Source organism: Octopus sinensis, linkage group LG11 (assembly GCF_006345805.1).
Source record: "Octopus sinensis linkage group LG11, ASM634580v1, whole genome shotgun sequence".
NCBI classification, from domain to species: domain Eukaryota; kingdom Metazoa; phylum Mollusca; class Cephalopoda; order Octopoda; family Octopodidae; genus Octopus; species Octopus sinensis.
In genome coordinates this window covers 36817701-36834164 of record NC_043007.1, presented here as the reverse complement: position 1 = coordinate 36834164, position 16464 = coordinate 36817701, and the positions used below count along the sequence as shown (strand labels likewise).

General features: G+C 35.8%; 1 protein-coding gene across 3 annotated transcripts in view; it reads left to right on the top strand.

The window, feature by feature from the left end:
• The window catches only part of LOC115217403 (cyclin-dependent kinase-like 4), a 92274-nt gene that overhangs the window by 72305 nt on the left and 3505 nt on the right, over window positions 1-16464 (top strand). For 2 of the 3 annotated variants that reach the window (XM_029787091.2, XM_029787090.2), the window contains exons 9-10: window positions 2371-2544; window positions 10142-10189. In XM_029787091.2, the coding sequence (XP_029642951.1) occupies window positions 2371-2544; window positions 10142-10189 (222 nt within the window). The remainder of the gene's footprint in view (window positions 1-2370; window positions 2545-10141; window positions 10190-16464) is intronic. The other variant, XM_029787093.2, reaches the window with a different exon arrangement.

Genomic DNA, 16464 nt, shown 5'->3' with positions numbered 1-16464 from the left:
GGTAGAAGCTTCGGAAATTCCCCTCCCACCCCCACGCCCATTGGTCTTTTCATCCGCACGATTTTCACTAAGAAAATCTCGGATTTTTTGCGTGGAATCAAGTACCCCAACCTCCTAATATAATGCGAACCCCTTATTTTTGTTCGGAAAAAAAAGGTGGGTACCGGAACCCCCATATCCCGGAAATTTGGAAATTTGTTTTTTTTTTCGTTGAATGAATTCCGGTGCCCTCCTTATGTGCTACAAAACCCTTTTGGCGGTCCGGAAAAGGGGGTGGAGTGGGGTGAAAGCCTCGGAAATTTCACCCCCACCCCCATTTTCAAATATTCTTTGCTATTTCTTTCTTTAGCCATAATTCAAAGATGTTTAAAATGAATAAGTGAAAATGCAGAGGTTATTGAAGTTAGTGTGTGGAGAGATAACAAACGATAAATTCATCTTTAAAAACACACGTATGTTTTTGCATGTATGTGTGAAACGAAGTAAAAGTATAATATTAAGGCATTCTTTTGCCAATATTAAAACAAAAATATCTTTTTCCTACCTCTTAAAATCACTGGATGTAATAATTCCAGATTGCAAAATAACTTTCCAATTTTTGGTGCCAAAATGAGTTGCATTTTTGTGTGGAGAGAGGCGGGGAGAGGGAGGGAGGAGTGAGAGAGAGTGGACAAAATAAGGGATTTGCAACATATTAGGTCAGGGTACTTGATTCCATGCAAAAAATCCGAGTTTTTTTTTTTTCTTAGTGAAAATCGTGCAGGTGAAAAGATCAGTGGGGGTGGGGTGAAATTTCCGAGTCTTCCACCTCACCCCACCCCGTTTTCCAGACCCCCCAAAAAGGGTTATGTAACATATTAGGTAGTACCCAGAATTCATTCAATGAAAAAAAAAATTTCCAATGATTCCAGGAATGGGGGGGGGCAGGGCCAGTTTCCCCCCCCCCCACTTTTTTTCTGAACAAAATAAGGGATTTGCAACAGGAGGTCAGGGTACTTGATTCCACGCAAAAATTCCGAGTTTTTTTTTTTTCTTAATGAAAATCGTACAGGTGAAAAGATCAAATAATACCATGATCAAAGGAACTTCCATTCATAACCATTCCGTTTCCTTTCAGACATCGTATATCCAAGACCATAGTATATCCAGCATAACTACAGAAGTGTGCCCCTCGCCTCCCATGCTGATTTGTTTTATTTTTATTTTATTTTATTTTATCTAGTTTCAGCTCACGAGCTGTGGTCATGCTGGGGCACCGCCATTCCTTATAACTTTTTGAAAAATAGATATTCTTATTGAAAGTTTTCTACAAATATGTTTCAGATGCTGTAAATTATGATTATACTGGAGTTCAATGTGATTTTTCTCTTTTTTCAGAGTGGGCAGAGGAATTTCGAATAATTCACATGCCTCAACTAATAAATGCATTTTTTTTTTTAGAAAGTTATGATGAAACAAAATTGAGGTGTATAAATTACCCAATACTCCTCTGATCAGAAAATTTTTTATAAAATTCCAATATAATTGTAACCTACAATATCTAAAATGTATTTGAAGAAAATTTCATTTAAAAAATACTTTTATTTTTCAGAAAGTTGGGAGAAGCATTCTGCTGTAGTAATACAGTATATACTTGGCTTACCTTTTTTTTTTATTATTTTAATATGCTAAGATATGATTTGAGGGATTCCTGTTTCTGCCAGATCAAGTTATAACATAAAAGGCCTTATGTTTGAATCAATAAATAAACAGACGCAATCAGTTCACACACGGAGGAATATCAGTGTTTTACCCATAGCAGAGAAAATTTTCAAATATTTGCAAATTATCTATGTTAGTTTAGGTATATATATATATATATATATTATATATATATATATATATATATATATATATATATATATATATATATACATATATATATACATATATATATATACACACATATATATATATATATATATATATATATGCCTAAACTAACTTAGGTGATTAACCCAGGAAATATTAAATTTGCCCCTCGTAATATCCATTGCATTTTGATGAGCCAAAGTACTTCACATGTACAATTGGGAATCTCAATCAGGTAGCATTTTCCTGCAACCCCTTTCTGTTGCATCAAACACCCAATTCCTTTTAGGGCTCTTACATGGATGATGTTTTTGATTCATGTATTTATAAAAATATCGGATTTCACTGTCATCTTTTACATTACAATTTACTTTCACTTTTTATGACTCTAAACTGCATATTAACCCTGTCTAAAACTAAAATGGTTGAAAAAACTAAAAAGAATTACTAATTTTTCATTAACACGTTATTTTAATTATTTAAAATTCTATATCTGTTCCATTTTTGTGTTATTTAAAGAGTTGTCTTGCAATGGATCCAGTGCAGCGACTGACATGTGCTGAACTCTTAGAACATCATTATATGGCCTATTGTCGAGATATTTTTGAACGAGGAACAGATTTTGATCAAAGGCGGAAGGAGATCAATGAGAAGTTGAAGCAAAAAAACATATCACGCATCAAACCAGTTCCAGTAAGTTCAACATCATTGTCATCACTATCATCACAGTCATCATCATTATCATTATCAACATTGTCATTATTATCATCATCATCATCATCTTTTTTGTCATTATTATCATCATCTTTATCAAATAATTATGATTGTTTTATAATCATCGTAACCTCCACCACCATCACCATCCCCATCATGATCACCGTTAACATTTCTATCATCATTTTTATCATCATCACTATCATAGTTTTATAATCACCATTACTTCCACTACTACCATCATCATCACCACTATCATCACCATCCTTTTATATGCTATTTTTTCATTGCTGGTATAGGTTTGATGGGTCTTCTGTGGAACAATTTTCACTACTTGTCTCAATCGTGTGTTATCTCACCTGGAAAGCCCAGCATCCTCATATTTCATCACATCTTTCTATCTATGTCTTCCTTCATTCATATCCTCCCATGAGTATCTGCCAGTGAATGCATGTAGGTGCTCGTCTTGCTAGAAACAGCAGCTAAATTTTACTCGAATAACAACCTACTTTTCTTTTAAGGAGAGAAGACTACATTGGATGTATTCGTGAATGTGTGAATCACCAGGATGATTAAAGGTATGGTAAAGAGAGGAGGAGGAGAGATGATTGGAAGTTTCTGGAAAATCTTGTTCTAAACTTCAGCATATATGAAAATAAAACAAGTGAAATGGGAGATACTTATTTCTTTATTGCCCACAAGGGGCTAAACATAGAGGGGACAAACAAGGACAGACAAAGTGGTTAAGTCGATTACATCGACCCCAGTGCGTAACTGGTACTTAATTTATTGACCTCAAAAGGATGAAAGGCAAAGTCGACCTCGGTGGAATTTGAACTCAGACGAAATACCACTAAGCATTTCGCCCGGTGTGCTAACGATTCTGCCAGCTCGCCGCCTTACAAAATGGGGGATACTATCTGGTTCCTAAACTCTCGTCTTCAAACTCTTGCATGAAAATCCCTGTATGTGTGGTGGGGGGTGTAGATCCATAGCTTAGTGTTTGGGGTGTTTGCACTCACTATCCTAAGATTGTGGTTTCAGTTCCTGGACTGGGTGAGGCATTGCGTTCTTGAACAAAACGTTTCATTTCATATTACTTCAGTCTGCTCAACTAACAAATATGAGTAATCCTGCGAAGGACTGATATCCTGTACAAAGGGGGAATATATCTGCTACCAGATCCAGGAAACCTGCCTTATGGGCCTCTGACTTGAGAAGAAATTTTGACCCGTCTTTTTATATATGTATGCTCTCTTCTGCTTTTAATTATTTAAATTTTTCTTCTGAGGAAGGAGCTGGTCTCTAACAAAGATACTGCTGTATCACCAATTGTTATGACAATACTTTTTTACATTATAACCATGTTGTAATAATAAAGTATATAACGAAGCAGGGTAACAACAATGTAACAATCCACAAATTCTCCACATAGGCGTAGGAGTGGCTGTGTGGTAAGTAGCTTGCTTACCAACCACATGGTTCCGGGTTCAGTCCCACTGCGTTGCCCCTTGGGGAAGTGTCTTCTACTATAGCCTCGGGCCGACCAAAGCCTTGTGAGTGGATTTGGTAGACGGAAACTGAAAGAAGCCTGTGGCATATATGTATGTATATATATATGTGTGTGTGTATATGTTTGTGTGTCTGTGTTTGTTCCCCCAACATCGCTTGACAATCGATACTGGTTTGGTTATGTCCTCGTAACTTAGCAGTTCGGCAAAATAGACCGATAGAATAAGTACTAGGCTTACAAAGAATAAGTCCTGGGGTCGACTTGCTCGACTAAAGGCAGTGCTCCAGCATGGCCACAGTCAAATGATTGAAACAAGTAAAAGAGTAAAGTATACCTGAACCAACAAATGATATTCCGACAAACTACCGAAATGACACCTTACAACTTCCTGTAATTAACACCTACTCTTGGTCCCTCACTCAGACCACTACTATTTATAGTTGTTCAGTTAAGTCTCTTATTGCAGGGGGTGTTATGACTCTCACCACAACATTTCCCCTTTTGAAGTTTCAACTTCCGTAGGAAACAAAATAATATTTTATTATTATTTTTTCTTTTTTTCTTTCAACACCTCTCCCTTTTTAAAATTTTGCTTCCCTAGGGAGTTCATACCTTTTCTACTTACGAATTGTTTCTAAATGTTCAGTCTGTTTTCATTTCCTGTTACTGCTCCTTCAGTGTTGGCACATCAAACATGTCGTAAAACACTTCTATTGGAATTTTCTTCCTTTCTTCTGTATGTCTGGTTTTTAATTGATTTAGGTATTTATACTCCTATTGTTGAACTTTTATTAAATACATCATATTGCCAATTCTTTTAATCACTACACCATTCTGCCAACTCTCTTTACCGTTCTTGTATACTTTGAAATGGACTTTGTCTCCAACATCAAAATGTTCAGTTGAATTTTTTGTATTTTCTCTATACATTTTTTACTTTGGCAACAATTTGTTGAAGATCAATTTAATCTTTCAAGCAAACCTTAGCTCTGCAAGTGACTTATCTGAACTGGGATTCAGAATGGGAATTATTCTATACACCCAATAAGAATTTAATTAGCACTTTGTCATTTCCTAACTCATTCCTTGTTTTTTGTAGCGCTCGCTTGAAAGTATCTAGAAATCTTTCTGCTTTCCCATTTGAGCTTGGGTGGTAGGGCAGGGTAAACATGTGCTTGATTGCATGCATTTTGCAGAATTTCTTGAACTCGTATCTTGTGAATTATGTTCCATTGTCTCATATTTTTTAAAAAACACACTTCACATGTTCAATATGCTAATCATGAGATTCACTTTTAATGAATACATCATCAAGGTATGGACTTGCAAACTGACAGTCCACCAACATCGCATCCATAACCTGTTGAAATATTGCAGGTGCAACCTTCAGACCAAATGGCAATCTATCATATTTGTATAGTGCTCTGTGTGTATTCACTGTTGGAAGCTTCGAGTATTCCTCGTCTATTTTGATTTGTAGATATGCATCAGACAGATCCAGTTTCAAAAATATTTTGCCGCCATTTAATTTTTCAAAAACATCCTCTAGAGAAGGTAGTGGATAGTGACACAATTTCTGACAGTCATTAAAACCAGTAGAAAAATCAATACACACCTTGATTTTGTTTTTCTTTTAATACACACAGTTGGTGCTGCCCACATAGAATAGTTTACTTTTTTAATAATTCCCATTTTCTCCAGTCTGTCCAATTCTTCCTCTACCTGCTTTACCACAGCAAATGGTACCTTTCTCTTAGGTTTGAATACAAGTACAACATTTTCCTTTATTTAAAAACAGACCTCAGTCTTAGAACAGAAGCCTCATTTATCTGACAGCACTTCAGGAAACAAGTTCTTTTTATTTTTTCTTTAATTCAGCTGCTGAATTATTGTCACTGATGGGACAGGCACTTATTTTTTACTGAACAGATTTATGGAGAGGTCCCATAAGTCAAACAACAACTCTAACCAGTCTGTACCGAACATACTGGTTGCATTGTTTACCATGAAAACTTCTCCTCTACAGGTTTTTTCCCTGAAATGTGATATCACTCCACATTTTGCCTATGAAGTGTAGTTTTTCAACTGTCATGCCTCATGCAATCTTTGATGTTTTTCTAAATGCAGGTTTCCCAATTCTTTTCCACATGTTGATATTAATAATCTAGATGTCACTACCATTATCTAGTTGTAATTTAATATTCACTTTGTTTACTTTTTTGTAGGTACAAATTTCCTCTTTTTGATGTCACTTCTGCTTTCCATTGAGAAAACTTAAGAATTTTTTATGTTCGACCTTCCTAACTTTGCTCTGCAATGTGAGCTCTTGTATCCTACTTTTTGGCAACTGAAACATTTTTGTGTTTTGAAAGGACAATCCTTTCTGAAATGTAGGGCTCCACATCCATAGCATGGGTTTGGTCTTAACATTTGTTTTTTGTTTATACCTTCTTGGTTGACACGCTTGTACTTGTGAGGACTCCTTCTCTTCAATTTTCTGTACATCCTGACATAAGTTTACCATTCTTTGACACTCCTCTGCAACTGTCTGCAGGGTTAAACTTTGGTCCACTTATTCAAGTTTTGTGAGAATTCTTGCACATATGTCTGCATCTTTGTTTTCCATTAGCCCTTGTACAAAAATGAGGCACTTAAACATATCAGGAGTTAGTTCCTTCAGTTTAAACCTTTCACACATTCAGTTTATGGTCCCAGCATATGTGACAAAGTCTTCATCCTCTTTTTTTACTAGACTCCAACACTCTCATTGAGTGTTAAGTAGGGAACTCTTATCACTGAATATATATTTTTGATAATAGTTTAACTGTTTCCTGGAAACAAACTTCACTAGTTTTTTTTGTAGGTAATATGAAATTACAATCTTTTTCATGTTCAGCTGGTACTAATTTACGTAATAATAGTCTTATTTTTTCATTGTCTGTCCACGACTTGAAATTGTCCATCCATGACTTACAGTCTTCCCTGAAGATTTCTTTGTACCTTCTAAAGTACACTACAAATGTTATGCCCTCCTCTGGGTCATAACTGAATCCTGTTATAGAGTTCAATACAGCACCTGGCAAAAACAAACTTATAGTGTTTCCAGGCTTCTTAAGATATAGCTCCATTAACTTCTTGTTTTTCTTCCATCATTTACAACTTAGTATCACGAAGATTTGTTAACTGACCTGCATGAGCTTCGAATCCTCATCACCAATATTTTTGTACTGCCAATTGTTATAACAATACCTTTTTACACTATAACCATGTAGTAACAATAAAACATATAATGAAGCAAGGTAACAACAATGTAACAATCCACAAATTATATGCAAACCAACAAACTATATTCCAACAAACTACCAAAATGCTACTTCTGTAATTAACTCCTACTCTCGGTCCCTCACTCAGACTGCTATTATTTATAATATCTCTCTCCTTGTTTTTTCTGTGTACCTTTCAGAAGAAGAGTGCAGGCTCGAAATGTAAAAGACTTTTTCTTTTCCTGAGTGTTATACTAATACATCTGTTTGTTACGTACACCAGCTGTCTTCATCTTTTGTTTATTTCGTAAACTTTCCCTATATTATTTATAATCGTTTGGATAAGTCTATTCTCACAGGGGGTGTCGTGACTCTTAGCACAACAGATACAAAAAAACATTGAAATGTAGATAACAAAGACAATTTCACATTTTAAACTTGAGAAAAGTCTTGCATATTTTTCTGTTCCACTTACAGATTGCATTTGTAATGTACAAGTTAACTGGTTGATCTCTTTTTCTGAAAACCTTAGCTTATCCAGATTCTCACTTTACTTACATGTGTACATTTATGTATGCATTTACTCACTTATCTGCTCTCTGTCTGTGCGTACGTGCATGCATACGTACATGTGTGTGTGTGTGTGTGTGCACGTGTTTGTGTGTGTGTGTGTGTGTGTGTGTGTGTGTGTGCATATGTGTCAGTGACTGATCTGACAACTCCACCAAGCTTGCCTGCCTGGTGAGGAGGGTCATTTTTGGACATCCTGTGGGATATAAAAAAAACCAAGATCCATTAAAGAGCAAATGAATTCATGTAAATCAATAGTCATCTAGTTGTGCAAATATGCTTCTTTCAAATCTCTGCTGATTTTTAGGTATCCTTTAGTAGATAGTCTTGCAGTGGTAGAGATATGATGATATGTGCAGGCTTAACAATGTGAAGGCGCACAGCTGTGAATCTCCACAAGTTATCTCAGAACACATATGTAATGAAGATTATTGGGATGATGGAGATTAAGATGGCTACCATCTATCAAGATGGAATAATCTTCATATCTTGTATGTGTATATATGTGTGTGTATATGCATACATACATATGTATATGTATATGTGCATGCATACAAACATGTATGTATCCCAGTCTTCATTGCTACCATCAATTATTTTGGTGCTTGTTTTGCCATGGTTACAGTTTTTGCCACAGTCTGTGAGCAACCTTTGGTGTCCTTTGTCATCTTTGTGAGGCTTAACTTCCTAAAGTTGGTCTCCACAACTTCATCACATGTATTCCCTGGCTTCTCTCTCGTCTCTGTCTCTCTGTCTGATTCCCTTTCCCTCTCTCTATTTCTCTCTTTCTTTCTTCCTTCTTTTCACAGTTTCTGTCCACTTTAAATGGCTTGTAATGATTTATAAAGCTGTCTTCCTCCATATACTTTACAACCTTGTACCAGTGCAGCCTTCTTTCTTGTACACTACATCTGATTCCTCTTTTACTCCATTCATTTATGTTCTATCTATCACTCTTGCACATCACTTGGCTCAGCCTTACTCTATTTCTTTCCAGCCTTCACATATCCTCTGCATTCAAGGCTTATGTCTTGCTATTCATATACATATGCATCATAAAACCTGCCCTTTATTCTGAGAGGGCCACCTTTTATTACAACCTATGTAATAGTGACTAAAATTTCTTTCTGGCTACTACAGTTTCAGAATATTCACCATACTGCTAATTATATCACCAAGGTAATTAAATCATTTAGGTAATTAAAGCTATCATCTATATCTAAGGAACCATCTAAGCATTTGAGAGATTCTATTTCCTGTGTTCTATTCATGCTTATTATCCCTGTGCATCTTTGGCATATGAAGTGTATCTTCTCCATTAGCCTACCTCATATCCTTCTACACCTCTTGTATGCCTGTAGGTTTACACAGGGTACACTCTATGGAGTTTCTACCTACTTTTCTGCATATTTAGTAGAGCCATTTCCCTGATGGTAACACGGTCTTGTCTTCTTATTTACTATAACTGTAGTCTTTGTTAAGTTTACTTTTCCAGGTTTTGCTTCCAAGTTGGGAATATTTTTTTCTAAATCTTTCATTGATTCAGCTATAAGAACTAAATAATCAGTACACAGGAGTACCAATGGACAGCCATTCTTAGACTCCTCTGTTGTAGCCTGCATGACATAGGTGAACAGAAGTGGGCTGAAAACTGAGTCTTGATGGATGCCCACTTGCATGCTAAATCTGCCCTTGTAATAATTAGTGAATCCCAGTATGCTAACTTTACTATCACCCCCTACTATATGTGCTTTTCCCCATACCTATTTCTTTACTACCTACAAGGGGCTAAACACAGAGAGGACAAACGGATTAAGTCGATTATATCGACTCCAGTGCATAACTGGTACTTATTTAATCAACTCCGAAAGGATGAAAGGCAAAGTCGACCTCGGCGGAATTCGAACTCAGAACGTAGCGGCAGATGAAATACCACTAAGCATTTCGCCCGGCGCGCTAACGTTTCTGCCAGCTCACTGCCTTTTCCCCATACCACTATCACCACAGCCACCACCATCTCCACTGTCACAACAACAAACAACAACAACAACAACACTACTGAATTCACTTTCCCAACAACACTCCCCATTCACTCTCACCTTCACCATCACTCCCAACTGCACTAATCAATACTAATTAATTACATCAACTACTACCGCTATTACTACAACAAAAACTACTACTACCTTTACTACTGCTTCTAATTATCTATTGCTTATGCTCCCTACAGAGACAGAGGCAAGATCAATCCAGCAGGCGCGCTAGCTATGGAGATGTGGTAGGTATATTGTGATGTCGGTGGATAGCACTTGTGGTGGTGGTGGTGATGGTGGTGGTGGTGGTGGAATCATATATACTGGTGCTAGGAGCAGAGGTGCAGAGGTACTGGTATGTTAAGTTGGTCAGTGTGGCTAACAATACTGTATAGTCCTTATGTATATGTGTATGTATATATATATATATATATATATATATATATATATATATATATATATATATATATATATATATATATATATATGTATATATATGTATATATATATATATATATATATAAAAATATATATATATATATTTATTTATATATAATTGTGTCTGGGGAGAGTCATTCTCTTTTAGTGCCTTATTATTTAACACACTCACTGGTTCAATTTCCACTCATTTACTTATTTATTTTCTCTAAAATGTTTGCTGCGTTTGCAACCTTTTCAATAGTTGTTGACTCTGTCTGTTATCAGAGCTGCGTTCTTTTTGTTTGTTTGATTGTGTGCATGTGTGTGCATCAGTGTGCATGTGTATATATATATGTATGTATATATGCATGTATGTATTCTGCATATTCATGTGTTTGCGTTTTCGTGTTTGTATGTGTGTGTGTGCGCGCGCGTGTGTGTGTGTGTGTGTGCGCGCGCGTGTGTGTGTGTGTGTTTGTATGTGTGTATGTTTGAGTGTGTCTATGTGTATGGGTTTGTGTGACTATGCATGTGCATCTACTATGTATGAATATGTGTCTCCATATGTGTCCTTGTGTGTGTGTATGAAGTATGTGTGTGTGTATGGTCATGTGTTATATATATATATATCTATATATATATATATATATATACATATTGATCGGTATTTTCAGGCAATTATTGTCCCTGTCAATATATATGCATACAATTAGGTGCTTTGACTACAGCATTAGAGTATTTTAGTTCTTATTTCTAGCAATGTAAGGTTTCTAACAACCCTAGTGATATAATAACAATTATAGTTTTCCTTTTTGGTAAAACATAATATACTGCTGTCTATATTAATTTTATGTATATATGTGTGTGTATGATGTATGTATATGTATCTCTATATATATAAACAGCAAAATGTCTGCATGTGTGTCCTTTATACAAAATTTTTTCAGTTAGAGGGTTCGCACTTTCTATGGTCATTCAAAACCGTCCAAGGGTGGTCGTCACACAACAAAGACATTAAAAAATCAATAGAAGTGACTTTTTTGTGAATTTTCTATCCAAAACCCAACCAAAATGCCCAAAACTTGATACGCCAATTGAATGCCAGCTAGCTGTATGTGATTGGTCGGAGATTTGGACAGTACTCACGTGTATGTGCGATGCACACACCTTTATATGCTAGTGCATGCATAGTGTGTATATAAATGTCTAGTGTGCATGCTAGTGTGTATATAAATGTCATCATCATAATCATCATCAGAGCTTTTTGTCCAGTTTCCAAGCAGGTATGGGTTGGATGGATCATCATGGTTTGAAGTGGCTATTAGTCAGAGTCATTACTATCCTAGACAAATTGGTGAATGATATTCCACTGTCATGTTCTATTTTGGAATGATTTCTTCAGCTGAACACCCTTACTAACATCAACCACTATACAGAGTGTACTGGGTGCATTCTATCATAGCATCAATACTAGAAACATTGTCATGTTCTCAACAAAACATGACTGGAGTGTCCTCTTGACCCTATGTCTCTGCTCATTCATAAACCCCTTTGGTGAGTGTACTGGATACATTTTATCAAGGCGGTGGCATTAATGAGGTTTCCTTGTATTCTGCATGATAAAAGAGACTGCACTACTTCATGTTGTCTCTCTTCAAGGCAATGAAATCATCTGAAGAAAAAGCAATTGATGAGATGATGGAAAAAGTTGTACTATGAGGTGGGGAACAGGGATATTTGAGTGACAATGTGGAAAATGAAGGAGACAATACTATTAGGATTTAAGGAAAATAAAAGAAATGAGTAATGAGAGAGGTAGTAATGGCAGAAGGTAATGGGAGAGAGACACTGATGACAGTTTTATGTTTGCTGGTAAGGTAGTGTAAGTAATGGTTAATCATAGAATTGGTTGGTGATGACTAGGTGTATAGAAGGATAATGATAGGTGTCACTAGAGAGAGATTGGATGAGGAATAATCTTGATGGCAAAAGCAAGAGAGTGACGGATGTTAATAAAAGTATTACAGGATTATAAATGGAGAGATGTAACAGATACAAAAAATTCCTCATTACTTGGGCATCATGCAGGGAGAGAGAGATGCATGAAGTGATATAGATGATGGTATGGGAAATTGAGGCAAGCTGGCAGAACCGTTAGCACGCCGGGCGAAGTGCTTAGCGGTATTTCGTCTGCTGCTCCGTCCTGTGTTCAATTTCCACCGAGGTCGACTTTGCCTTTCATCTTTTCGGGGTCGATTAAATAAGTACCAGTTATGCACTGGGGTCGATATAATCGACTTAATTCGTTTGTCTGTCCTTGTTTGTCCCTTCTGTGTTTAGCCCCTTGTGGGTAGTAAAGAAATAGGTATTTCGCCTGCCGCTACATTCTGAGTTCAAATTCCGCCATGGTTGACTTTGCCTTTCATCCTTTCGGGGTCGATTAAATAAGTACCAGTTACGCACTGGGGTCGATGTAATCGACTTAATTCGTTTGTCTGTCCTTGTTTGTCCCTTCTGTGTTTAGCCCCTTGTGGGTAGTAAAGAAATAGGTATGGGAAATTGAATATGGACAGGTCCAGTGTTTTCACTCATTACACAAGTGGCAGGATACAGTGAATAGAGAGGAAAAGAGAAAGTAAAGATTATTTAAAAGGCAAAACAGGTGGCACAAGGAAGATAGCTGAGACATAATGAGTAAAAGCCTTAGATGCAGATATAATAGCTATGCCTGCCACCATCACCATCTCCATTTTAACATATGCTTCATCATACTTGCACGAGTGGTCAGGTTTTCTCCAGCACTGTGTGTCACCAATCATCACAGTCTTTCATCATTTCCTCTGTGACATGCAACATTTTGAGATCAGTTTTCACCATTTTGTCCCAAGTTTTTCTCAGTTTCCCTCTTCCACAAGCTCCATTCACTTTCAGCACTCAGCTTTCTTTATATACCTCTCATCTTTCATACACATCACATGCTCATACCAGCACAGCCTTCTCTGTTGCACACCACATATGATTCATTTTTATATTGTTTTTTCTCTTAAATCATTTGTATTCTGCCATTCATTTTACATCCATTGAAGCATGCTCACCTCATCTCTTTCTAAACTTTGCACATCCTTCGCATTCAAGACCCATAATTAACTACCATACAGCATAGTACTTCAAACAGAAACCTTATCAAATCTATCCGTCACTTGGAGGAATCCCTTTATTACCAGTGGAAATCATAACTCCTTGAACTATGTATCAGCCCAATTTTATTCTAGCTATTACGTTTGCAGGACATCCACTCCCATTATTTACTTGGTCAACTAGATAACAAGAACTATCAACTATTACTAAGGATCCTTCCAGTCATTTAAGAGAATTTATTTCCCAGTTAGCTTGCCAATGATCCCACTACATCCCTGTGCATCTTTACGTAGCTTGTATGGTGCTCAAAACCATGTATCTACTCCTAGCTTTCTTGGTAACCTCCAGATTACTGAACAGGAAACAGTGTCAAAAACCTTCTCTTGGAACAATAAATGCCAAATATAGGGGCTTGATGCTATCTAATTATTTCACCTGCAGTTGCCTCCCTATGAAAATGATGAAAATAGTTACTATTGCTGGTACAAAATTCAAACTGCATTTAATCTAGGTTAATACTCTTCCTAATCAATTCGCCGACAACTCTTTCTGTAACTTTCATAACTTGACTCAACAATTTGATGCCCTTGTAATAGCCTCTTTCCTGTGCATCACCTTCACCAAAAGAACAGTTGATGATAATACTACTTCAATGGTGATTGAGTCTCAATCTTATCTGTGTTACTGTTTCAAGGGACAAGCACATGCCCTACTCTGCTTGATATTTCAATCATTTCAATGACTATCTTTGATGGATCAACTCCCTTCCCTGTCTCCATATTCTTAATTGCTCTATTTACCATACTGCTGTCAACTTGGACAGCTAATCCCTCAATTGGGTCCACTTTGGATAGACTCTGTCTCATCCTTGAATATTCCTCATTCAAAGGTATCTCATAACAGCTTCTTTCTTTTTGGCATTGGTAAGTGCAAGTGTACCACTATCATTCTGAATACAGCTTTCCTAATGATGTTTCAATATAATCTACTTGTGGTATACTGCACCACAAGCCAAAATGCTTCACACTTCATATCATCACAATGTAGAACATTAGTAAATGTCCCGCTTTTGGTTTCTCCCATTGCTAAGTGAACCTGACCTCTAGCTTCTCTTCTTTTTATTTGATTCTGCTCTTTGCTGCTACCCCTCTACTAGTTTTCTTCTAGAGAACTCTGCCATCCTCTTCCCCACATCGCCCTCTTTTTGACAAAGACTTTACTCTAACCACAAATCTTCTCTTTCTCTCTCCCTCATACACACACACACACACACACACAAACACATAAAAATAGGAAGAAGGGTAGTTAGAGATAAATGTATCAATATATTGACTGCACAAGTATTTTCATCCCCTGCTTAAGGTTATCAGCCAATTAATGCTATCTAGAAGTTTTCATCTCAAAGTGGCAACAATAAACGACTTCTACCATGCACATATATACATGTATGTATTATATATATATATATAATATATATAATATATATATATATATATATATATTATATATATATATATATATATATATATATATATATATAGATATATATATATATATATATATATATATATATTATATATATAGATATATATATATATAGATATATATATATTATATATATATATATATATTATATATATATATACATACAATGTACAATATCTTTACATATCTTTATATATCTTATTTCTACTTTCATTCTCTTATTCCCCTCTATATTCCTAATCTTTTCCACAATAATTCAAACTCAAATATTTTCTCACACCATCTCTGATGAAGGGATATCCATAATATCCCAGAAACAGCTGTAAGACTATTTCATTATAAATGTCTTGAAAACTCCTCTCAGCCTTGGGTTTGTTATCTCATTTGGTCTAATATAAATGCGCGTCGTCGTTTTAAGGTGTATTTTTTTAATGTATGTATATTATTTAATATAGAAATTTTAGCACAATATTAATAATAAAGTCGTTTTGTGTATTTTTTTAATGTATATTATTTAGTATAGAAATTTTTAGTAAAATGTTAATAATATATTTAAATCTATATATCTTTCAATATTTATTGAATTACTTTATGGAGGTTCTATCTTTTAATTCTATATATATATATATATACATATATATATATTATATAGCCATCATCATCATCATCATCTAACATCCACTTTTCCATGCTTGCATGTATCAGATGGAATTTTTGAGGCAGTCTTCTATGGTTGGAAGCCCTTCCTATTGCCAACCCTTTCCAAGTAAGGTAAAGTTTACTATGGTCAGGCACTTTTTTTATGCGAGGCTGGATATTAACTAACTCTCATGATGTCAAGGTAAGGTGCACAAGGGTATACACACACACACACACACAAAGGATTTCTGTCAACCAAATGCACTCACAAGATTTTGGCTGGGCCAGGGCTATAGTAGAAGACACATGCTGAAGGTATTGTGCAGTGGGACTGAACCTGAGACCACATGGTTTGAAAGCAAGCTTCTCAACCATACAACTATAATATGTATGTCTTGCATATATATATAATATATACAGGGTGGTCCAAAAGTCGCTAATCCTTTTCAAAACATAACGACCCTTTTGTTTATTGAATATTCACATTTATTCTTGGAAAACATTTTTAATTAGTTTTGAAAATTGTTCCTCCAAATGGCTATCATTTCATTCTTGACAATGGTGAACTCTTTCTAAGGAATGTTCCATCACTATTTGTAATGTTTCTTGACTTGCTCCTTCAATTTCTTATCCTTAAATTGCTAGCTGGTCCAAAATTTGTTGTGGGATACTCTTTCAGATATTCCCACAAGAAAAAGTCTGAAGCCATAAATCAGGTGAGCATGCGGGCCAATTGTATTCAGAGCTTCTTGATCTGGGCAACATACACTAATTGTACCCAATAATCTGCTGGTTTTGGTTCCTGCACTAGATACACTTTATGTTGGAATATATTCAG